Below are 24,954 nucleotides of genomic sequence, written 5' to 3' on the forward strand. Positions count from 1 at the left end.
GTTGCCTTTCTTACAGTAATATACTGTATCAAATTTAGCGATCAAGTGGATATTTATCACAACATTCAGGAAATATTGATGGTAAACGTATTAATAATATATTTTTCATAAATATTAGATATAAACACAAAATCGAATCTGATGCATTATTGATATACACAGTGTTATTCTCTGATTTTAGCAGTAAATTTAGGATAAATATAACTCATTTATGGCATCAGATTAACTTGTTTCACTAAAATAAATATTCTCTTCCTTGGAATGACAATAGTTGAAAAATGATTACATTTGGTAGAACTGTTTAATAACCATTTACTATTTCTCATTGTGAATAAGGACATGAAGCAAAATTTATCTTTTGTTGGTCTAATAGAACATAAGTGTGAATATCAGTTATCTTTTTGAGAGATAACACAGTTATCTCGCATCCTATAGGTACACCACACTAGATTTTTCAGAGTATCTCTAATCCTTAAAAACAACCTAAACAGACCAAAATTTGTTAAGCAACTTGCCTGAGTTCCCATAAAATTAAGGGCAAGGATTCCAACATCAGGGTATAGTTTAAATTATTATGTTAACAAAGAGAGAGGTTTGTATTGTCTCTTGGACAGAGAGGTGTTGTCTCCTTATATTGGTTTCTTTCCTTTTTTATTTGTTTTTAATGAGAACCTCCTAATAATTATAAGGGTGCAGTGAAATCAGAATTCCATACACTTACTGGGAGTCTGTAAAGAAAACTCAAGTTTTATTTTGGACACAGTGAATTGGCATCTCTTTCATTTAATAAACATTTATCTAGTGCCTCCTATGTGCCAGACAACACAAAACATAAAATAACATTGGCGAATCCATGGCAATCATACAAAAGACGTGATATTTGATAAATATAACTCATACAATGAAGAGGAAAAAAAGTAGGAGAATTTATACACAGCAATTTGACCTCCGTTTGCAACATAACAATAAAAAGTGTAATTTTCTCCAATCTAAATTTGCTTTCAAAATATGGAACACCAGCTGGAAGGGAGCTCAGATGGCTTCTGCAGTGGGGTTGGCAATATCCTTCTGAGCATGCCCGGAACAACTGGTTAAAAATAATTAAATCACTTACACCATCTGTGAATCATTCTGATTCTTCAGTGATTACTTAAGACTCTCATTGTATGGAACATATTCTTAGAACAGATGAATAAAATTAATTCAAGTGCATAGCTTTCCCAAGTTTGATTTTCATCAAATAAACAGATACAATGTCTTCAAGTTTGCCAAATGATCTGATATTTCTTCTGCCCTCTTTCAAGAGCCAATGGCTTTGAAATCTTAAATTGTAATTCAAATGTCATTTTATTTTAAACAATACAAATGTGTTTAATCACAGAGACTTCATTATGCAACATAATTTTCTTTTAAAAATTGCATAAAATTTCCCCTTTTATTTGTTTAATCTTCTGAGTGTCGTACTCAATAAGTAATAGGCAGCTGTCTAGTAAAGAATTAATTGAAAGTCCAGGTGGATTGCATTCTCAGATTTAACAGCGTGTGCTACAATCATGAGTGAATTTTAAAAACTTAAATTGCTATTTTAATTCATGTAAAGGAGAGGAAAGCTATATTCATTTAGCGGTGAGTAATCCATGGATTAAAGGTGTGTGGATAAAATGAAAACCACGAGTTCATATCTGTACAGATTTAAAATGTTTACATTACTTCATAACTTAAAGGCATTCTTAGCTGTTTAGCTAAATAGCAATGCATAAGAAATCCAAGAGAAATCCATCCTCTGATGTCCAAGAGAAGTCAATTGGGAGAATTTCCAGTAGATCTATGCAAATAGTTTTTCATAATAGTTAGGAATGTGTGGGTGGCAAGTTATAAATAAATGTGTTGTTTAACAGATACAGTAATCTATAATGTTTATAACTACCTTTTCATCTCTACAAAATTAAGATCCTGTACTGTGATTAGTACCTAGCCACAGACACACATGAAGCAATAGATTAATATCATGAACACTCTAGCTTCTTGACCTAATAGATAGATGATAGATACATATGAGTATTTCCTACATGGGAAACTACTTTGAGACATCTAGAGTCTTTGCTATATTAGCTTCCTTAGTGAAAAACAACCTCTTTAATGTACTGCCACAATGGCCTCCTCTTCTTCAAACTGGCAAAAATGTCTTCCATTTCATAGTCTTTGCAACTGTGGTCTCCTTTTCTTGGTACTTTCTGGATCTTTGCCTCCTGATGTCCACTCATCTTGCAGGATGTAAAGCAAATATATCCTTCAACATCCTGTCCAATATAGTCCGCAACATCACCTTCACCTCCTCCATCGTGCACCATTGGCCAGATTGTTTTCCTTATAGCACTTAGCATGATCTGGAAATGTGATGTTTATTTGTTTATTTGTTTGTAATTTGTCTTCTACTGTTGGAATGCAGGATCCATGAGGGCAGAGACCTCGTCTATCTCGTTAACTAGTATTTTTAATATAAATAGATTCTACCACAGCCTCTTAGATAGATACACATTCCAGAAAAATGTGTTCAATAAATGGAAGAATGGATCTTCTTGTAGAACTTCCTACAGTTCAGTTATTTGTCCTGTATTCTTAGAACATTGGTGCCCCAGTGCCAGTGTACCATTATCTGAAAGTTTTCACTGGTCCTTAGGAAAGGCGAAAAAATAAGAGCAGATGTGTTGAGCTTTTCATAGAGCTAAATTTATACAAGAATTGTCTTTTGTTTGGAAAGTTTGGCTGTCTACAGTTGTTGGTGGGTTGGAGGAAGCACTAAAATAGCCTTTCTTTCATCTTTGTTTTTTGTCTTTTTTTAAATGTCATTACAATGTCCTTTACTAGAAATTAAATAAAGTCTGGAAGTTTGTGAGGTTTCCTGACATTTTGGGTAGTATTTTATTGACCTCTGAAATACAGTCTAGGAACCGTCCATTTGGAGAAACTTATTCACATGAAGGGGTACCATTCCTGCCAAGTATCTATGTTGGTTGCTTGAAATTTCAAGAATGAGAAAGGAAAGCTCTAAGATTCATGATTACCTTTCATTTTTATGGCCTTCCAGGCAATAAATACTCTCTCAACAAGCATTATCCCCCAGAATAAGTTTCTGAAATTTCTTTTGTCACATGTGAAAAACAAATAAGAACAAATATGGGAGAAGGATGGAATTAGGGTATCACAACATCTGTCTATTATGAATATATTACACTTGACATAAAATAAATGTACCAGAACAGCATTTGCTCATTTGTAAATATTTTTATCCTTTGGATTTAAATTCTTCTTTTCCTTGTTTTAGAGATATACAGACTCAATAATGGCATCATTTAGTTGTCCTGTTTGGAATCCAAAAAAATAAAATGAGTTAGTTGCTTTAACACAGAAGTGTTACCTTTTTTTGTGCTTTATCAAAATTGAAAATTGAAAACATGAAGTTTCCAAATTGGGAAAATGTCTTGCACTTACATTGATACGCGTGTTTTCCTGTATTCTTCATTTTCAAATCAATGGCTATAACAAATACTTTTTGATTTACACATTGCTTTTACATTCATCATTTTAGTTAATGTTTATATTTTAAAAAGTTTGGATACAAAAAGTCAGCAAATCAGCATTCTGAAAAGTCGTGAGGAGTGAAAGATTAATATGGTTTGTTTTTAATTTGGCGAAACACTTCATTTTGTACATTCTTTTACACAGAGTTTTAAGAAATAGGAGCCCTGTTAAGAGCTCAGTTAATTATCTTTTTAAAACATATGATCTAAAACTAATTTAAAAGTGATCATGTGAATTTGGTATAGTTTCTTAGAGTTAAAACTTGAAGATGCGCTAGGCAGAACAGTTCAATTTTATATTGGAATTCTTGCCTTGGGAAAATACAATGGTAATTATTTTCTGGAACACTGACAGAGAACAAGCTATTTCAGAAAAAAAAAAAAAAAACTATCTTGATTGTAAAGTGGAGCACATTAAGCCCAAGGTGTCATTAAACTCACAAAACCCTCTGAAAGAATTGAGCATAATCTTTGGTGAGGAAAAAAATGGTTTTGTTCGGTGATTATCATATTTTAGAAAGTTATTTATAACTTGGCAAAGTATATTCTTTTAGAAAAATAACATTAAGCATAATAGTTTCTATATACACACAGCAACTCATTCATTCACAGGTCAGAAGGACATCGTTATGAATTACGTGGAACACAGCCAAGAATCAGGAAAGGAATAGAACAAAAGGCCTCTGGCATCCCTAAGTTGATTCGGTAAAGTTCATGAAGTCCAAAGCTTACTTAAATTTCTTTACGAGAGGAGTATTCAGGTCCTTTTTTGAAGATTTTTTAAAAACTTATTTTGATTACCAAAACAGTTCTAATAAACATAATTATCTTGTTCTGCTACCAGTCGAGACCAAAAGGGAAAGGGAAAAGAATAAATGATAGAAATATGAAATAATAGCTGCAGCCTGGACGTGAAGCAAGGAAGCACCTATATGTAAGGACATATGGGCACATGGCCTTGAGAAACTCTTTAGCACAGCATGACCTGAAAAGGGAGAGGAAGAGAGATTATCTGTGTTTATTATTATTTATTTGATTTGGTTTATACTTAGTGTGATCATTTAATTATTTCAACAGTTTATGCTCCCAATAAAATTAGGTTAAAGAATCATGAATCTTTTATCTACTAAATGTGAAAGTTTTTAGCACATAATGGCATATGGCTTCCTAAATCACAAAACACTGCTGCCAGCTGATCTATCTATCTATCTAAATATCCAACTACCTGAATATATTTCATCTGTGTATGCCATGTGTGTGCACATATACATAGAACTCTGTTTAAGTATCTACACATATATTCATGTGTATATACTTATAAATGTTTGCATACAAAAGTTTCCTTAGTAAAATATACATTTTGCCTTTGATAAAAGTGCCTGCTAAGCTCATCGCGATGATAATTTTTATAGTTGACTCTCCATCTTTCAGTCAAGTTCCAAAGTTGTCTTTTGTAACTTTATGCCTTTTATTACAGCCATATAAAATAATTGTGAGTATTTAAAAGGAGAATAGACTGTGGCATAGTTATCAAACTCATTGCATTTGGAATTAGGTCATATAATTTTGTAAATACTAGTGTTATATCTCAAGGTTATTAGTATCTCTCTAAATTAAGGTCATTTAGATAAAGATAGCCTCGTATGTCAGGCCAAAGAAATAGGAATCCCCTGAGCTTAACAAAAGTAATTTAGAATGCAGAAAAACCATCGAAGAAGCCACTTTTAAATTGCAAAACAAAAATCTGCCATTTTATTCATTGTTGTAAACTTAGCTAAATAACTGCTTTGGCTTGGGAATTTTTCTCACTAGTTACTTTTATTTTAACTCATTGTTTAACATTGAACTCTTCAGTTCAGCCAAAATAGATCTAACAGTGGATGCCCTTAATTTAAGAGCACAGTTTAACATTTGCCCTTAACGTTCCTTACTCATTGTCAGGAACCTCACACACCAAAAAATAATTCCCTTTTCTTCATGTGAGAAACCAGCCCCATTCACTTTCAGGACTCTTGTCAAGTAATTGCACAGTGAGGGCCATCAGTGTTGTTTGCAATGATAATGTAAATTTCTTTGAAAATACATTCATCTTGCTTTCTTAAGCATTTGTCTTGGTCTGGTTCCATAACGTTCAGAGTCAATTAATAGTATATGCTTTCTGGACCGTCTCGGTGGCTCATTTTATTGGTCCTCCGACTCTTGGTTTTGGGTCAAGTCATAATCTCATGGTTTGTGGGTTTGAGTCCCCCATTGGGCTCTGTGCTGATGGTGCAGAGCCTGCATGAGGTTCTCCCTCTCTCCCTCTCTCTCTGCCCATTCCTGTGCTCGCTCGCTCTCTCTTTCTCTCTCTCAAAAATAAACTTAAAAAAAAGAAACCCTTGAAAAATAGTATATGCTTTCCTGTTGGAATTAAAATTAAGAAAATAGTACATGTTTTCCTACAGCTTTGGTTGAAGTGGAAAACAGCCTGTTTGGTCAAGTCACTTGGAAGGAGCTGTGACTACTCATAAACAGCTTACATAAAGATCTTATTTACCATTGCAAACTGTCTTTTTGCTTCTATGGTTATTTTAAATGTAATACAATAATAGTTTAAGAGTTCAGTATGAAGTATAGTACTCTCCATTTCTTCCTTCTGCCAGTCTATTCCTTCTGAAATAAGAAATGTTTACAGTTTAGTAGTATCTTTTCATACTATATTCTGTGATTCTTAACCATAAATTATATATATATATATATATATATATATATATATATATATATATTCCCATTTTTTAAAATATCACCTCATTCTGTACATGTTTTTTTTAATTTTCTAATGTTTATTTACTTTTGAGAGAGAGGGAGAGTGTGGGCAGGAGAGGAGCAGAGAGAGAGAGAGAGAGAGAAAGAGAGAGAGAGAGAGAGAGAAAGCCGTAGCAGGCTCTGGGCTGACAGCAGAGAGCCCAATCTTGAACTCACAAACCATGAGATTATGACCTGAGCTGAAGTCAGGTGCTTAACCCACTGAACACCATGAACACCAGGTGCCCGTATACATGGTTTTGAAATAGAGCAGTCCATCAGGGACATTTTTCTAGGCAATGTATACTGATCTGATGCATCCTTTGTAACAGCTTTAGAAGAGGAATCAAAGTTTATTCTATTATTTTCTACATTTCTGGATTATTAGATTATGATAGGAAAAGGTGACTTAAAATCTCTTTTTGTCCTTTTTTGAATTTCTTTGTGGATATATGACCTTTTTTAATATCCCTATAATATAAAAGAAGAACATATATTTTCATTTTGTATAAAATGTGGATTAAGCTTAACTTGTTAGTTTTAAACAAATCTCTACTCTTGGTTTTGTTTTGTTTTCTTTTTTTGTTTGTTTAGTTTAGTCATCTTGAACCAACAAATTCTGAAAGAGGTATATGGAAGCTACCAATTATAGCTGTGGCTTTATCATATTCTCTTTTTATTTCTAGTAATTTATATCCTATTTAGGATGCAGCCAAATGCTGGGGCACAGCAGTGACTGTTACACTCTGCATTTCCATTTTACTAGTGCTTAGGTTCTGATTTTTAACAATCTTTCACCCCACTATTTCTGTGGTTTTATATCCAAATTAAATAAGAACATTGCTTTCCCCACCAGTACGATTCCCTCAGCAACTCCTCAGTCTTTCAAGCCAAGATAAAATCCTTCAAATATCAATAATTCATAATTTTAGTTCCTAACTACTCTTGTTTTCCCATTCTAGTATAACTTATCTCGTTGATGAAGTCATGTGATCACTCAAATTACACTGAAGCTATTGTTGTTCTATTAAATTTAACAACAACAACAAAAAACTCTCACAGAGGTTACTGGTCATCAATTTTTTTGTATTCTTTATTTCCTCATTTAGAAATCTTTATTATAATTTATTTTTCATTTGGCTGCAGCACTTGAGAAATTTCCTTCTAAAAAGTATATAAAGGGGAGATTGTGTGGCTCAGTCACTTGAGCATCCTCTGGATTCTGGCTCAGGTTATGATCTCACAGTTCGTGAGTTCGGGCCCCATATCGGACTCTGCACTGACAGCATGGGACCTGTTTGTTATTCCCTGGCTTTCTCTCTGTCTGTCTCTCTCAAAATAAATAAATAAACAAACAAACATTAAAAAAATAAAAAGTATATAAGGATATATACCCTTTAAATACTTGTATTTTTAAAATGATCTTTCTATTACAATTGTGATGATGGATTCTTTGGATAATAACAGCATTCTTTTTCAAAGTTTATTTATTTACTTTGAGAGACAGCATGTGCGTGCACACACGTGAGTGTTGGAGGGGCAGAGAGAGGGAGAGACAGAATCCCAAGCAGGCTCCATGCTGACAGCACAGAGCCCGATATAGGGCTGGATGCCATGAACAGGAGATTATGACCTGAACTGAAACCAAGCGCTGGATGCTTAAGACACGGAGTCACCCAGGCACCCAAGTGACAGCATTCTTTAATCTTTTCCTTTTATTTATTTATTTATTTATTTATTTTTTAAATTTATTTATTTATTTATTTAACATTTATTTGTTTTTGAAAGAGAGAAGCAGAACATGAGCAGGGGATGGGGGGAGAGAGAGAGAGAGAGAGAGAGAGAGAGAGAGAGAGAGAGAGAAAGATACAGAATCCAAAGCAGGCTCCAGGCTCTAGGCTCTGAGCTGTCAGCACAGAGCCCGACGCAGGGCTCAAACTCACGAACTGTGAGACCATGACCTGAGGTGAAGTCGGACGCTCAGCCGACTGAGCCACCCAGGTGCCCCATAATCTTTTTCTTTTAATAGGGTTCTGCAGGTTATACACCACTGTCTTCTACTTTTCATTGCCATCTAGCTGCCACTATGTCCTAGTTTCCATTGTGGCCAATACGAGGTCTGATGCTAGTCTCAGTTTCAGTATGTTTAAAGTGTTCTCTTTATCTCACACTCTGTAAGTTGCTCCCCACCCTGTCCCTCAGAGTTGAAAAATTTCGCTAGGGTGTGATTTAATATATTTCTAAATATGTTTCTTTAAGTATTCTTTAACCCTTCTTGGTACTTGGGTAACATTTTTAACTTCAGCAAATCAAAAATGTTTTAACTCGGGAAAATTTTGTCTTATAGTTATTTTAACTATAAGTTATTTGAAATATTTAACTGTCTCGTCTGTTCTGTCTTCTCCTTTTGATATTTATCTTCACTACATATTATATGTACTAATTCTATCCTCTGTGTCTCTTATTGTCTCCCTTAGGATTTCATTTTCTTTCTGTTTTTCTCTCTGTTGTGAGGTACTTCCTCTGGTTGGTCATTCAGAACCCACGTTTTATTTTTAGCGGTGACCGTTCTCTTTTCCAAATCATCTATTGAATTAAAAAAATAACAGGTATCAGGCTTTCTGAGCTCTTGTGTTATCTTTTTAAAGCTTGTCATTTCATTCTTATTAAAGCTCTTGTCTCTTTCTTCTAGTATACTACTTGTATGGACTGTCAGCTTTGTTTCCCTTTTTCAGTCCCTTGTATGTACTGAAAGGTCTTGTGTTCTTTTCTTTGTGCTTAAATTAAAGGGTGTGAAATTGTTAGCATAAATGTAAGTCAGGTTTGTAGGTTCTATTATGTACTGCTGATTGAGAAGCAACAAAATAGTAGGAGTATTTTTTTTTCTGGTGAAGAAAGGCTTAACAAGCCACAACCTCCTGGAATAAGTATGTATAGGAAAGCATCCTGAGCTTATGAATTCGAGGTGGGGGCTAAAGCTGTCCTGTTATCTAGTGCAGCCATTGCCCAGTAATGCCTTCATGAAGCACACAGGCAGGTACTGATTCCTTCCTCTGTCAAATAAATGTTGTTGTTAAGTCAACTGTCTCCCACAGATGGCCCCGTATATACACCTGGAAATCACCAGGTTCATAGTTTCCAGCCCAGACTGTGCCAGAGGTTCAAATAACCTTTCAAAGACTATCAGTTCATGATCTTCCTGTGTCCACCTTCCCCTCTTTTCCTAAAATCTGAATCTCTGATGCATGCATTCTTCTCGAGTCTAGTAGTTAGTCATGGTTATTTTGGAGGTTGAGTCTACTCACCTGTGAGGGAGACAGAAAATGTGCATATTAAGGCACTATTCTCATCATGTCAACCTTTCCATTTTATTTGTATGTATACACACATACCTGTATACATACATAAATTATTTTTAATGTTTATTTTTTAATGTTTATTTTTGAGAGAGAGCGAGAGAGAGCACAAGGGCGTGAGGGGCAGAGGAGAGGGGGGACAGAGGATCCAAAGCGAGCTCCATGCTGACAGCAGCGAGCCTGATGTGGGGCTTGAACCCACAAACCAGAAGATCGTGACCTGAGCCTGAGACAGTCAACCCACTGAGCCACCCAGGTGCCCTTAATATTTGTTTATTTTGAGAGAGAGAGAGAGAAAACGCAAGCGGGGGAAGGGCAGAGAGAGAGGGACAGAGAGAATCCCAAGCAGGCTCCATGCTGTCAGCCCAGAGCCCAACGCGAACCTCAGTCCCACAAACTGTGAGATCATGACCTGAACTGAATCAAGACTTGAACGCTTAACTGACTGAGCCACCAAGATGCCCCCATAAACTTTCAACAGATAAATCCTGCATATGTAATTTGTAGACTTCACAGAGGTGCTTTTATTAATTAACTTAATCAGAGTTGATGAGATTACTTAGAGACTGAGGTGCTGTATATACAAAAACAAAGTATGTCAGCAGTTCAATCAAAACAGATGTAGTATGACAAATTGACTGAATTTGAACTCTTGACATTTTAAATTGGATTTAGTAGCCAGTCGAAATCTCCTTTGTGAGGAAAACTGTCAATCTAGATATGCTACAACAATTGCTTTCTGATATATAGTAGTAGTGTTAAAATTTTTCACACACGAAGATCCTAGCTTTTGCAATATGAACTGTCTGTATTATTAAAAATTGAACACCATGTTATAATTTATTCTTATCAGCAACTAAAATCTTGTGTTTCCTTTTAAATAATTCAGATTTAAATTTAAATAGTCACATGTAGCTAAGGACCGCCACATTGAGTGGTCAGTTATAGGCATCTTCACTATCACATTCTTATTTTTTATTTATTTGCTATCTGTCATTTATTTATTTACGTTCTTATTTATTTTTATTTCTTTCTTCCATTTTTTTCCTTTCAATTCTAGTTAGTTAACATACAGCGCAATATTGGTTTCAGGAGTAGAATTTAGTGATTCATCATTTACATACAACACTCAGCGCTCATCCCAACAAGTGCCCTCCTTACTACCAGTCACCCTTCTAGCCCATCCCCCACCCATCCCCCACCCATCTCCCTCTGTCAACCCACAGTTTGCTCTCTAAGAGACTCTTATGGTTTACTTCCCTCTCTTTTTTTTTTCACTTCCCATATGTTCATCTGTTTTGTTTCTTGAATTCCACATTTGTATCAGCATTATCAACAATAGCCAAACTATGGAAGGACCCCAAATGTCCATCGACTGATGAATGGCTATTTATTGTTTTTACCATTTTATTTTATATTATTCATCACGATAAGTGTACTCTCTAATCTCCATCCCCTATTTTCCCCCATCCACCCACCTGTCTTCCCTCTGATAACCATTAGTTTGTTCCCTATAGTTAAGAGCCTGTTTCTTGGTTTGTCTCTCTCTCTCTCTCTTTTCCTTTGCTTATTTGTTTCGTTTCTTAAATTCCACATGTGTGAGATCATAAGGTATTTGTCTTTCTCTGACTGACTTAACACTATCATATTTTAATAAAAAATTCATTCAAAACCAGAATTATGCCCTGGGCATATTCAAAAATATGTACTTAGTTGCCAGATTAAATAATGTGGAGATAAATGATGGCCAGGTTTTCTGAGATGTTAGAGAAGCGTAACACATCAATTAATATTGTGAACCTGCTCTGCAAAATCTGCTCAAACTGGGAGAGCCACAGGAATATAGAAATTAAGCAATATGGTAGTATGCTATATAATTGCAGAATTTAAAGTAATTCCTAAGTTATTTTTCTTGTGTTAATTTTATTTTCAATTTAAACTGAATACATGTATATATGTATATGTGTGTTCATTTTCACGTGAACATATGACAAATTCCTATGCCAAGTATTGCCAAGTTAACATGTCAGAATAGCTTCCTATCAGAAAATTGATACTAGATACATAAATTAAAATTTTTACGTGGACAGTTTGGGAGGAGTTCACAAGGATTAAAAGGACTTCTTGATTGTATGTCTTCTCAGATACGCCAATCCACTGAGAGGCATTGCGGGCCTCCATGAAGGGACTAAAATTAATATGTGCTAAAAGTATCTGTATAACAATATCCCAAATAATTGCTTCACTTTTGTTCACGTACAGTGTTTTACATTAATAACAGAGACAACTGACAAGCCAACTTGTGCACGTGTAACAGCGTCGGCTAGTAGTGTGCCCTGAATTTGAGAAATGTGACTTGCTTCAATCAGAAATAGATTTAAATCCATACCAATGAAGATTACATTATGAAATGAAGGAAACACTCCTGTGTGAATTCTGGGAATTCCAAAATAGAAATTCTATGACAGCTGCAGACCCCAGCAGTTCTGGTCAAACATGTATTTTAAAAAATTTTTATGCTAATAATTTCTTTATTCACTTATTCAACAAGTATTTATAATAGCTTTCTATATGCTAGGTGCTATGCTTGAGTCTTTGATACATATATTTTCTGTTGTAAGGCACCGAGGGTCTATAACCTTATCTGTGAAATTACCATGTTATTTTTTCTGGTGATTTCTTACAAGGTAGACGCTATATGTTCGCTCTGACCTTAGTGGGAACCAAAGCCCTTTTTCTTTCACTTCTCTTACAGGCTGTACTTAGTGACTAGAATTCTACCAAGTCACTAATTTATGTTAATTTATTGAAAATCCTTATTAAAATGCAAATGTTATCCTGTGGAGGATAACTCTTTAAACCACTATAAGCCATTAACACATTATCAAGATTTTGTTTATCAGTTTAATTAGATATTAATTTAGCTTGGCCCTGAGGAGCTACATGAATCTGATGGTATAGAAGAGAAGAATCACTATGAGGCAGATCAATAAGCAAGTCCAGCAGCCAGACCCTTGATACAGGACACCACACATACCTGGCCTCCTAGAAGTAGGACATACGGAGAGCCTGGCAAATCTAGCTTCGACTGCACACCCGTTTCAATGATACCCTGTCTTGTACCAAAAATTCGTTCCAATTTTAGAAGATAAATAATGTGGCTCTAAAGAATGATGTTCTGCAATAATTTGCACTGGTTATTATTTAGTGTTTCTTATTATTTTGAGCAAAAAGGGGGTACATTATAAGCTTCTTGCAGTTCGTTGATCCTTTACTTAATGATCATTTGAGGATCGATCTGTTTTTTCTTACATAGCTTTACACAGACAATTTTCTAGATGCTGCAGTAAAGCGGGTGGGAATACCTAAGAGCAAACTCTCCGTTACTATTTTCTGTATGAAAGATCATAACCAATCCATTAGGACTCATTAGGCTGATTATTTAAAGTCTTTCTACCCACCAACTTAATTAAACGCATAGAAGCCTGAGTATTGTGAAAATGCTAGTGTTGCCCTGGCATTTATGTGCATTCAGAACCATAAACAGGAAAGACTAAACTTATACATATCTCATCTGCACCATATTCTGGTTTCTTGTGTGCTTTATTATTTGATTCTTTTTTTCTGAGGATTAATGTAGGATTTTTGGCCAAATTGGATTTTTTGACTTGCCTTTTTAGGCTTGCAATTTGACTTGCCTTTATAGGCTTGATCGAGGAAAAATAAATAAAAATAGCTCAGGTGTCTTTCTTACCATAATGATCCCTACAAGGAAACTTAATTGTCTTTCTCTGAATACTTTTGAGACTGAGAAAGGGAGCTGCCTTAGTTCTTTTCCATTTCCTTGTCATTTATGACGCATTAGAACCGATATAAAGTCTGTAATCCTGTTTGGGATTTATATGCTATTGTGTTATTATTTCAGAGTAATCTATATATTTAAGAATGCCCTTTTGAGGAAAGATAATCAGATATAAATGAACAGATTTTCATAATATGGGTCAGTTTAATCATTAATAAGTAATCTTGCTTTCTTTTAAAGATTTAGCCCATCTTTGTCTTCATTAACTCTAATGGAATTTTTTAAATGACTGCATTATCTTATTACATTTTTTTGTCCAGATTCCAGTCTATTTTTGTTAGACTTTGAATGTGTTGATGTATTTTCTGTATACCATATTTATATTAGATATATTGGTATTTCAAGGAATATATCATAAAAATATGGGATATAGTACATTTTTCTTTTTGAGTTTCTTTGACCTCATAAATCATAAATGGGCCAGTAACCACAACCCATTTGAAATTTTATATCGAGGTGAGAGAAATCGTTTAAATCATGGAGGAAAACATTTTGTTTTAAAAACGTAGGTATAATGCACGATTTGTTTCAAAACAGGATTGCTTCTCTCTTATGTAGTTATGTGGTCCTTCAAGAAACACATTTTAAGTGATAAAAAGAATGTGATAACTGGAGTTTCAGAGAAACCAAAGTTTATTAAAAACTTTATGAGTGATACCCATGCCTACTTACAAAGCTCAGAATCTCAAAACTGTTTTCACTTCACCTTTAGATGTTACAAATCATAGTTTTATCCTATCACAGTCCTTTTAAGCATCAGTTGAGTTTTCCATTTTTTAATAAAGATAGTACTTTGGGACTTTCTTCCACATCTCTTGATTTTCATTTCCAGAAAATAAAGACAGTATGTTCTTTTGGGTATATATCGTTAGATATGAATATGAACAGAGAGAAATAAAATGAATTAGTATGGCTACAGCACTTCCTTGCTAATGATGCATGAATATCTATAATGATATAAGGTGGTAAAGAATATTAACAAAAGCAAGCTGATTTTCAAAAGGTTAGACAGGATTTGTACACATCAGAATTCAGAAGGATATAATTATTCAAGGCAGAGTTAATGAAATTCAGAGGAAAAGGCAAAATCTGAATATGAGTGCGTGGATTTTGCATAAAGAGGAGAAAATGAACATGATACTTCCAATTACACTGATTTTTAAAAAATAACTGTGTGAGATTTTTATTAAACTAACGGCAAAGTCATTCATTGGTTATAGTGGATTTATTATAGACCTGCATGACTGTGTCAAACAGAATGATATATTTTAAAGTGTAGATAGCAAACTACATCTCCAAATTTCTGACTCTGTGGATTAAAATTTTGGTTGTTTCTTGTATATGCAACTTTTGTTTCTCTGTATTAAAATTTATGGCACCTATTGCAACTTTATAATAAAGGAGAATATTCAAAAGTTATAAAACCGAATTTTCTAAAAAATGAGTTGATAGATTCCCAGTGGTGTCAAAGAATTATTTTGAGATTCTTGTATTTCTCATAAAAGCTCACAGGATCATTGCCTAGCTTTTCTCTATTCAAGTGATAGGTACCACTTAACTTCTCCTGTCTATCATGACTGGATACCATGTATCAAGATGATAGGCAGAACTAAATCCTCTACTGTCTCAGTCTTCATTAAATATATTCAATGTGTGGTTATTAACCTTTTAGAATTTTATTTACAAAATACACCTGAATCACTGTCCGCAGGTAAATGTAACTGGATGGCATTTTAGGAATTATAGGTACTCTAGTTCTTATTATTATTTTTTTTACAAAAGAAAAAAAGAAAGAAGATCACTGATTTATCAGTAGTGTAGGATGACAAAGATTACATTGTTCTTCTCATTCGTATCTTTTCTAAAGTGATAGAATATGCCCTTCTAGTTCTTTGATTGGTCTCTTCAACCATAATAGTTTTAGTATTTCTCAATATTCCGGAGAATATCTTCATGGCATGTGAGCACGGAGTGAATAGGTTATGCTATAATTAGTCCACTTATTTTCATGAATTGATACCATTTGCTCTAAGACTTGTATATGATAGTCTTGAAAATAATCGCAAAATACATATTAATAGAGCATGCCTCATGTGCAATATATTGGCAAATGTTTCTTTGAAGGGTATTGCCTTCAAGTTGGTGATGGTGATGGCTTCGTTCTTAAAGACAATAAAAAACAAAAATGGTTTCTAGAACCAGATGTAAAATTTCAATTACTTGAAAACTTCTGAATTTAAATAGATGTCACCTAACAATCCCCTAAGAGAGATTTCCATTGAAATATAGGTGAAAATGGTTTTGCTCTTCATGTGATGATGAATATTTCTTATGTGGGAAAGAAGCACTTGGATCAATATGTAATAAAATAATCTAGGACAGACATTTAGTCAAGTAGTGAAAAACTTAACAAATGTGAAGCCAGAGGACAGTGTGCAATGCACATTCGTAGATCCCTGGCTGAGGGCTACAGAACTTTGTGGTTAGCATTAGTATTTAAATAAATCTCATTTTTTAGTTTGTATTTAAAATTTTTAACGTTTGTTTATTTTTGAGAGAGAAAGAGCGACACAGAGTGTGAGCAGGGGAGGAGTGGAGAAAGAGGGGGAGACAGAATCCGAGGCAGGCTCCAGGCTCCGAGCTGTCGGCCCAGAGCCCAATGCGAGGCTCGAGCTCACAAACCGTGAGATCATGACCTGAGCCGAAGTCAGAAGTCAGAGGCTCAGCCGACTGAGCCACCCAGGCGCCCCTAAATAAATCTCATTTTTAAAAAGAAAACCTTTATTTGTGTATAGTTGGCCCACAGTGTTACATTAGTTTCAGGTGTACATTTTTATAAAATTCCTGTACGTGCAACAAAATATCATTAGCCAAAAACACCAAAGAATTAGAAACTTGGGTTTTAAATTGTGTTTCTGGAAGTTAAGTCCAAGGCAGTAGTCAACTTTGAGTTTATTTTTAGTGCTTCTCCACTCTATTGTATTTAACTGTTAAGTTCCTTGCTGTCGATAATCCATAATTACTATATTTGCGAGTCATTAGTATGAATTTAAGATAGCTGAGAGTGCCTCAAGGGTAGCTAATGAAGATCAAGGAAACTACATGTCAAAAAAGAAACAGAAGATGTAAAAACTTAGAATTATTTTCCTTTTAAGAGAAAATGATATGGATAGGCATTAAAACATTTTGGAACTCACACTGATCTTATTTTTAAGTTTCTTTGTTTCCATAGCAGCTGCTATGGAAGACAGTATGGAGGTTCCTCAAAACATTAAAAACACCAATACTATGTTATCCAGAAATCCTTCCAGCAATTCAAAAACCTTGAAATTGGGACTTCTTTTTTTACGTTTATTTATTTATTTTGAGAGAGAGCAAGAGCACATGAAAGGAGCAGAGAGAGAGAGAGAGAGAGAGCAGGAGAGAGAATCCCAAGCACGTTCCTCACCATCAGTGCAGAGCCCAATAAGGGGCTTGAACTCATGAACTGTGAGTTCATGACCTGAGCCAAAATTAAGAGTCGGACACCTAATCTAATGAGCCACCCATGCGCCCCCACGCTGATTTTTTTTAAATGAAATTCAGATGTTCTCTAAATATTTTGAAGATATGTCTCATTCTAAAACAACCTGTTTGGTTAAATGTATACATACACAAATACATGGATATATACATATGCAAGAGAGAGATAAACTACTACTTGTTTTCTACCCAACTTTGTCCCAAATAACAAAAACCACTACTGTATAAAAACTTACAGGTATAAAATGTATACAATTGAAAAGCAAGAAAATTGAACCATTACCAAAAAATACTGTAGGAACATTCTGGTTTCAGATAATGTAGAACTGTCTTTCCTTCAGGAGTTGAAGAAATTTATGTAAATAAGAAAAACAACTTATTAACCTGGAAATTTTTAAGAACAACATCCACCAGTCTAATAGAATATATGAAAGTCATAATAAATTCGATTGACTTGTGTTAACTCTACTAGTTAGTATTAAATTAATGTGTTAGTGGAAATTGCAAATGCACATGTCTGCCGATTTATTTTTTCTTTTAAACTGCTGAAATGGTTTGAAATGAAGAGATTGAGAATTTAAATTTAAAAATATGTGGTTAAATCTGTGGGTTGTCCTCTTTAAACTGTAGCCCAAAATTCTATTATTATTTTGAATGCAGAATTAGAAGTGCAGGCAAATTATCATTCTATTCATGATGAAAGCATATGTATCATGTATTTTGGTCAAGATATACACACAAAATCGCATTTTGTAAAAAGTACAATTCTGTCATTTAAGCCAATTGGTGTAATTCTGTGAATTTGCAGTGTTATAAGTAAATGAGACATCTAAGTTGCAATTATTTTCATATTATGTAAGAACTGAGTACAAGAATTCTGGACCTGAGAAATTAATAAGAACGCATACATAGTCCAGCTGATAATTTTACTCATCTTTACATGGATTCAGTCTGAAATCCTAAGCTCCATTTAATTGCATTCCTGCAGTAATGAGGATGGTCTTGTCATAAAACCTGTGCAGTAATAAATGGCTGTGTTAGCATGCTTATCATCAGAACTCCTCTAGAGACCCTGTCACTGAAACCCTCAGCTGACCCCATCAACAGGCAGATGGCAGTTGATCAATTCAAAACGAAGTTACTGGAAAACTAATTTCAATTACAAGAGTTTTGTTGCTTATAGTATAGACGGAAAAGAGCAGAGGTCATCTCTCTCTCTGAATTTGCATGCCAGATAGTATTTATCTCATGCTCTTATAAGGAATAAGGGAAGAGGTTCTATTGGCCAAATCCAAAAGGAATCTAAACTCCCGATGCCCATCGATCCTAGTGCTTGAATGGCAGGTAAGAAAGTGTAGACGGAGGACAGGCTAGTACTTCCTTAGACCTTAGGGCTTTCTGGAGTTCTCATTAAAATGGGAATCCCATTCTCAGTCTTCCTCATCTTGTGCTTCAATTATCGGTTAACTTAACAAGAAACTAGCATCAAATAGGGGAGCCAATGTCTGAAATTTGGAGGAGAAGTGTACTGAATATAAAGGTATATACCAGCCAAAACCACTTTGGCCCTCTTTTACTTCAATCAAGATTAAGGAGAAAAGTATAGGAGAAGTTCCTTTGGTAGAAAAACCACACATGTGGACTACCCCCACCCCCCAATTCTACTTCATACCTAATTTTCCAGGAAGCTAAGAATTACATTTTAAAAACCAATTATGAAAATCATCCTTTTCTTAGAGTAAAACTATCCCTCTCATGACCTTATGGCTCTTGGTCTTTCATTCTCATATTCGTGGTACTAACGTGTATGTATGTCTTATTTTTAAACGCTTCTAACACTTTCTGCAAGAAGAGGGTATATAAATAATAACCCTTTTACTAGACTTACCATCATGGATTTTTGTTCATTTTCAGCCCTCTGCCAGCTCTAGACTGGAATTTATATAAATTCAGTAGAGGTCTTTTCATTATTAGGAAGCTAAAAGAATTCTTCTTTTGTATATCTATACCAGCACACAGTCCATGAAGAATCGATGATGGTGATGACTGAAGACATGCCTTTGGAAATTTCTTATGTGCCTTCTACTTACCTGACTGAGATCACTCACGTCTCACAAGCCCTGTCAGAAGTGGAACAACTTCTTAATGCTCCTGACCTCCGTGCTAAAGATTTCGAAGATCTCTTTAAACAAGAGGAGTCTCTGAAGGTAAAAGCAAAGCATTTTTGTTAAATTTTACAAGATACTCATCTTGATCATTTGCAGGAAGAAAACAGTTGACCTAAATGTACGCACTGAAGGCGTTTTGACTCCCCTGTTGAATTACCAGCACACTCCACGGGATGCTTAGTTGTAGAAATCTGGGGTAGAGAGAGAAACATAGAAGAGGAATTTTATAATATTTAATGTTGAGAGCCTTTCTAAAAGAGGGAAGAAACAAAAAATAATAGTTTCACATCGATTTAGGGCAGAAAGGACTCACCCCAAAATAAGCTTTGATAGGGGAACAGTATATTCGCACCTAATACATTCCTTTCTCCTCCCATAAAAGAGGGAATTAGAGGAGATTTTAAATTTTATCTATTAAAAAATACAAAAGAATAAATTATATCTATTGCCTATAGTTTTAACTTAATATATATATACAATTTAGAATTAGTTCCAGTATCAGTACTATAATATATGGAGTCTAATCAAATAGAAAGCAATGAAATATTTTCTCTAAAATTACCAGCCAAAGGCTACCAACCAAATCCAGTTTTGTCTTTGTTTTTGTTTTTGTTTTTTTCAAACCACCAACTGCAAATTTCTGAATCCCAAATGAAGGCAAAACATGATGAGGGAATAGCCTTTGAATTATAGAGGGAAGTGTCTGAACCTAAATGAACGCAGCATCAAGAAAATGTACATAATAATGTGGGTCTCAAGACAATTTTTGTGATCATACATTTTACACTCAGAATGAAATAGTATAGCTTGGTATTTTTCAATGCAAATAGTGGGAGATTATAGACAGAAGATAAGTTCACTCTCAGCAGCACCTATTAGCCAAAGTGTCTTATACTCTAAATGATTTTTTGAGAACTCATTCCATATCACACATTTGTCTGCATAGGTATACAAATAGATAAAGCTATTTGTTTTGGAAATCGGAGCTGCGGTATCTTGAGTCACTTGAATTTCCTATCTTATGTTGTATCAAGTAAGCTATAAAATTACATGCTAAAATAAAATAAGAAATGCATGGATCTCTGGAACTATTCCATCCATTTCAGTATGGTGTTCTTTCTTAGTATTTTTGAAATAAAAGTCAGATCGCTGACGGATACAGTGAAGAAAAGAAACCCAATCAGTTGATAAAGGATACATGCCAGCATTCCTGTCATTATTCACATTCACTGATTTCACATGACAGCACAGTTTATAAGTTCATCATTGTCATTCAACATGTAAATTACTGCTAATGAGGTAATATTCATTTCATTCCATGTTCGGGGACATATGGGTCAGGAGAGCAGTGACCCTAAACTTATTAAGTTGCCCATTGAATGTCTTTGTCTCCATACCTCTTAACCTGGCACACTCAGAATGATGGGCCCCTGGCTATGCTCAGCTAATCATTTGTTCTTCCAGATGTATTTAAGAGTATTCTAGCTATTGCCAATTGTGATGGTATTGATTACTGTGGTTTGTAAAGAGGTATTATGGCAGGTTTAATTTAACCGGATTATTGAATCCTCATGAGATGCATTTTTGGGCATAATTCCAGCTCACCACCAACAAATCTCCTGAAGCAGGGAAATGGGCTTCCTACCTCTGTGGGCCTTTTGAAGAGGATAGTTTTGATCTCAGTCTTTTCAATGAATATGTATTTCCTCTTAAAGGCATTCATCATTGTCATTATCCAGTAGTAAAAATAGAAAAGTAGCACATAAATTGTACAGCTGCTGGTTGGGAAGGTTTGAAATTAAATTGTGGTTGACTTTATTCCTGACAGATTTGCATGAATCAAATTACAGAACTGTAGTAGGCATTGTTGTGGTTTAACATACATATTCTTGAAAGTACAATACAACACAAGTAATGTGTAATAAGTTAAAATAATTACTTTCTGAACATAATACTGCTAATATAGCCCATATAATTTCCATAGAATTATTGAATTAGAAAGCCACCTAATCATTTTGACAAAAACAAAGCAGATAAATACCTGTTTACATATGGAAACCTGCATTTAATAGCTAACACATGAGCTAAGGCATAACTAGCAATGAATGAGAAATACATAAAACATATTTATTCTTATATCAAAGCCAATACTCGCATTGTGAATCAATTGACTGTGTTTGTTTGTATATAAAAATTTATAACCATTGCACAAATGATAGTACAAGAGTTTTGAAAGAATTTAAAGTTTTGAAAGTCTCAATCACTATGAGGAATGGCTTATACTTTATTTTTAAGAAACACTGTGAACTGTCTTAATACAATTTGCTCAACTATAATTACTACGTTAAGTCATGAAAGCCTGCTTCAACATGCCTTTTATGAAAGTGTGAGCATAGAAGAGAGTAGAACTCTGAGTGCCAGGGATCGAGGGCAGGGAGAAATGGGGAGTTGCTGTTCAGTGGGTATCAAGTACAAATGGAATCAGTTCTAGAGATCTGCTGTACGACATTGAGCCTATAGGTAACAGTAAGAGGCTAGATATCATATTAAGCCTGTTACTGAGTTGTTCCTACGACAACACAAATGATAATAAAGCATAAACATAGAACTTTTTAAGTTTCCAAAAGTTTGATCCCTGAGAGTTTTAAATATTTAACATCTCGTGACAGCAGAAATGATTTATTTAAGGGGCCCAAATGGAAAGGATTTATCCTAATGCTGTCATATACCTGACTTTACTGAAAACTTCAGTTGTATTGGCATCTCCAGTATTCTTGGGGCCTCACCCATACCTGCTCCACACTCAGGGTTCCTTGTACTGTGACTGGCAGCTGCCACCTGCAGGTGCCTGGGACTCTGCCCAGAGCTCTCTCTAGTCGTCCAAACTCGTAAGTGTCAGGTAGTTAAGGCTCTGCCTCCCCACCATCTCCCAACAAACCTCAACCAGTGACAGGTAGTTTTCTACGGATAAAGACTGAGACCCACTGTGCACAGTGGAAATCTTCCTCATATTACAGTCGTTAACTGGTTTTCTCACCTTTCCTCTCTGACTGCCTTACCAGGGCTTCCTGGGATCATTCCCAAGTAAATCATGTGCCTATATGTTCAAGTCTTAGAATCTGCTTCTAGGGCATCCAACCTTCGATAATTTTGAAAGAAATAATAGCATATACACTGTTTAGTCAGCATTTACTAACAGAAATCTTGGAAAATACTCCATTCAGGTTGATGACTGTGCTACTTCCCCACTAAGGAGCCCCTTAAGTTGCTTAATTAGACCTTGGCATTAATAAAGTAAGCTTTGAGGACAAAAATAGGAGCATGGATTAGAATAAGGGTGACAATGGGGTTTAATCTTTTGCTATAATAAGAATTAGTTTTTATCCACTGGTCAGGCACTGTTAATAATCTACCTATATTAACTAATTTAATCCTCACTACAAATCTATGAAATATGTAAAATTATTTTCCGCATTTGAAGATGAAAAAAAACTAAAGAAATAGAGAGTAACTTGATAAAGTTGGCACAGCTCATATTGATGGAGCACAGATTTGAACGCAAGCAACGCAGCTCCAGGGTCTGAGCTGTTAACCACTGTACCATACTACCTCACGAGGTTTTTTTCTCGGGTTTTCTTTTGAGCGTACCAAACATGAATTTGGACAAAACACAGTAGAATATGGAGGTCTGTCATGCCCAGTTTGTAGGAAAAATGTCCTGAGTTCTCATTGTCTATGAATCCATGAAGGTTTAACAAGATTCCATAAAAGGAAGGAAGGGAGGAGGCAAGGGGGGGGGGGGAGGGAAGAAGAGAAAAGGAAAGGGAAGGAAAGAAAGAAGTCAGACCTGAATCATCTCACTTCTTTCTTCTAAGCTGATGATAGTACACATGCTCTGGTTGAGGTGAATAGAAATTGTTTGTGGTTTTGGTAGACAAGAGAGTGACAAGAAGTGTGGACATGTGAAAAAAGCTCCCAGATGTTGACATGGCACTTGGGCCTAATGCACAGTTTAGAGAGGATCCAAGTAGACACAGCTATTGTTCAACCTCAGCAGCACTTGGAAGAGCTTGTTGTGAGCTTAACGAGCCAAAGGCTGTAAAGCAAAGTCGCTCAGTCTTCTTTGACTGGTTCAGCTTTTATGTGAGGCCCTTGAGACCTAAGGGAAATTGTTAGGACAAGCTGCTAATCTAAGGAGTGAGGATTTTTGCATTCAAACGTATTTATTAAGCTCTTATCATGTACCTGGCATCACTCTAAGTGCTTAAAAAATGGTGAACCAAGTCAACGGACCCCGCCGTTTTTACCATAGCAGTGGGAGACAGCATGTAGGCAAACACAGAAGTAATCAATAAGTAAATATTGTATATTTAAAGAAGATACTTGTTATTAAAAAAAACCCACAGAATTGGATAAGGGATATAAAATTACCAGGGGGGTAGGAGTAGGTGAAATGGAAAGAGGTGGGATTGCAATTTTAAGTAGGGTGGAAAGGACACTTGCACAAAGATTTGAAGAGACTGAGGGAGCCATCCTAGTGCTCAGCCTTGCTGTGTGGGCAGAGCGGATAGTCAGGGCAGAGGCCCACATGTTGGGAGCGTCCCTAACTTGATCACTGTACAGCAGGGTCGCCAGTGTGGCTGAAGCAGAATAAGTCAGAGGAGGGTAGTAGGACCCCAGATCAAAGGGCCTGTGGGTGGTACAGATTGTGAAGGGCCTCGGGTGCCGTTGTAAAGACTACCTTTTGCTCGGACTGAGAGAGGAGACACTGTAGACTTTTGAGGAGATGAATGACATGATCTGGTTTGTGCTTTAAGTAGACCTAAAAGGGATCAAGAGTAAAACCAAGGAGAGCAATTGGAGAAGAGATGCTGGTGGTCTGGGCTAGGGTGGTTGCGAGAGATTCCCAGACCCTGGTAATGTTTTCAAAGTGGAGGCAACAGATTTATTTCTCTATCCACACAGAGACTTGAGCATGGATGTATGAAGACCTATTCTCAGCAGATTTGGGGCTCAGCAGAATTTAGGTGTCCTGTGACTTTGGCAGAGGATTCCTTGAGGGATGTAAGATTTCTTCTCCCCGATATTTATGCCTTCTGTCCTCATCTTGCCTTGAAGCAGGGGCAAAAGCCCTGGCAATGAGATCTTATCTCCCTGATCAGGATCTTTCTCCATTGGAATCTATTTCATCACATCTAAGCACACGCTTAATGATGCCGGTCATTTGAATGAGGAAAAAACTAGTACCATGTGCAAACTCTTTTAGCCTGGTATTAAGGGAATTAAATAATAGAAGGAGATACCTCACGTACAAATCTGAACCAAAGAGCTGAAGGCAAATAAAAGAATGTAGCGCAGGGGCATACTACATAGAGCGTTAGATTTTTTTCACCGATTTAATAATATTCCAACAAGAGGAGTTTGCAATTATTCTAAATTAAGTAATCATGGAGCATATAAAATGTCAAAGCAAAATTTGATTCTAAATGCTTTTTGAATTCTACTTAAATTAAATGTATTACCACATTGTAAAAACTGATCTTTTGGACTACATATAACATTTTGAATAATGTAATCATTTAGTGATTTCTCTGAGGAAAATCAAGTTTTTCAGCTAACACATTCATTCAGCTATAAATATAATTCCTTTCTTCAACTGTTTTTATCATTGGGGATTTATT

At 35.4% G+C, this 24,954-nt stretch overlaps 1 protein-coding gene across 12 annotated transcripts in view; it reads left to right on the plus strand.

Moving 5' to 3' along the window:
* The window catches only part of DMD (dystrophin), a 2,113,538-nt gene that overhangs the window by 951,294 nt on the left and 1,137,290 nt on the right, over window positions 1-24,954 (plus strand). For all 12 annotated transcript variants that reach the window (XM_081792827.1, XM_081792829.1, XM_081792824.1 and 9 more), the window contains one exon: window positions 19,118-19,312. In XM_081792827.1, the coding sequence (XP_081648953.1) occupies window positions 19,118-19,312 (195 nt within the window). The remainder of the gene's footprint in view (window positions 1-19,117; window positions 19,313-24,954) is intronic.

This window comes from Panthera onca, chromosome X, assembly GCF_046562875.1.
Source record: "Panthera onca isolate mPanOnc1 chromosome X, mPanOnc1 haplotype 2, whole genome shotgun sequence".
Taxonomy (NCBI): domain Eukaryota; kingdom Metazoa; phylum Chordata; class Mammalia; order Carnivora; family Felidae; genus Panthera; species Panthera onca.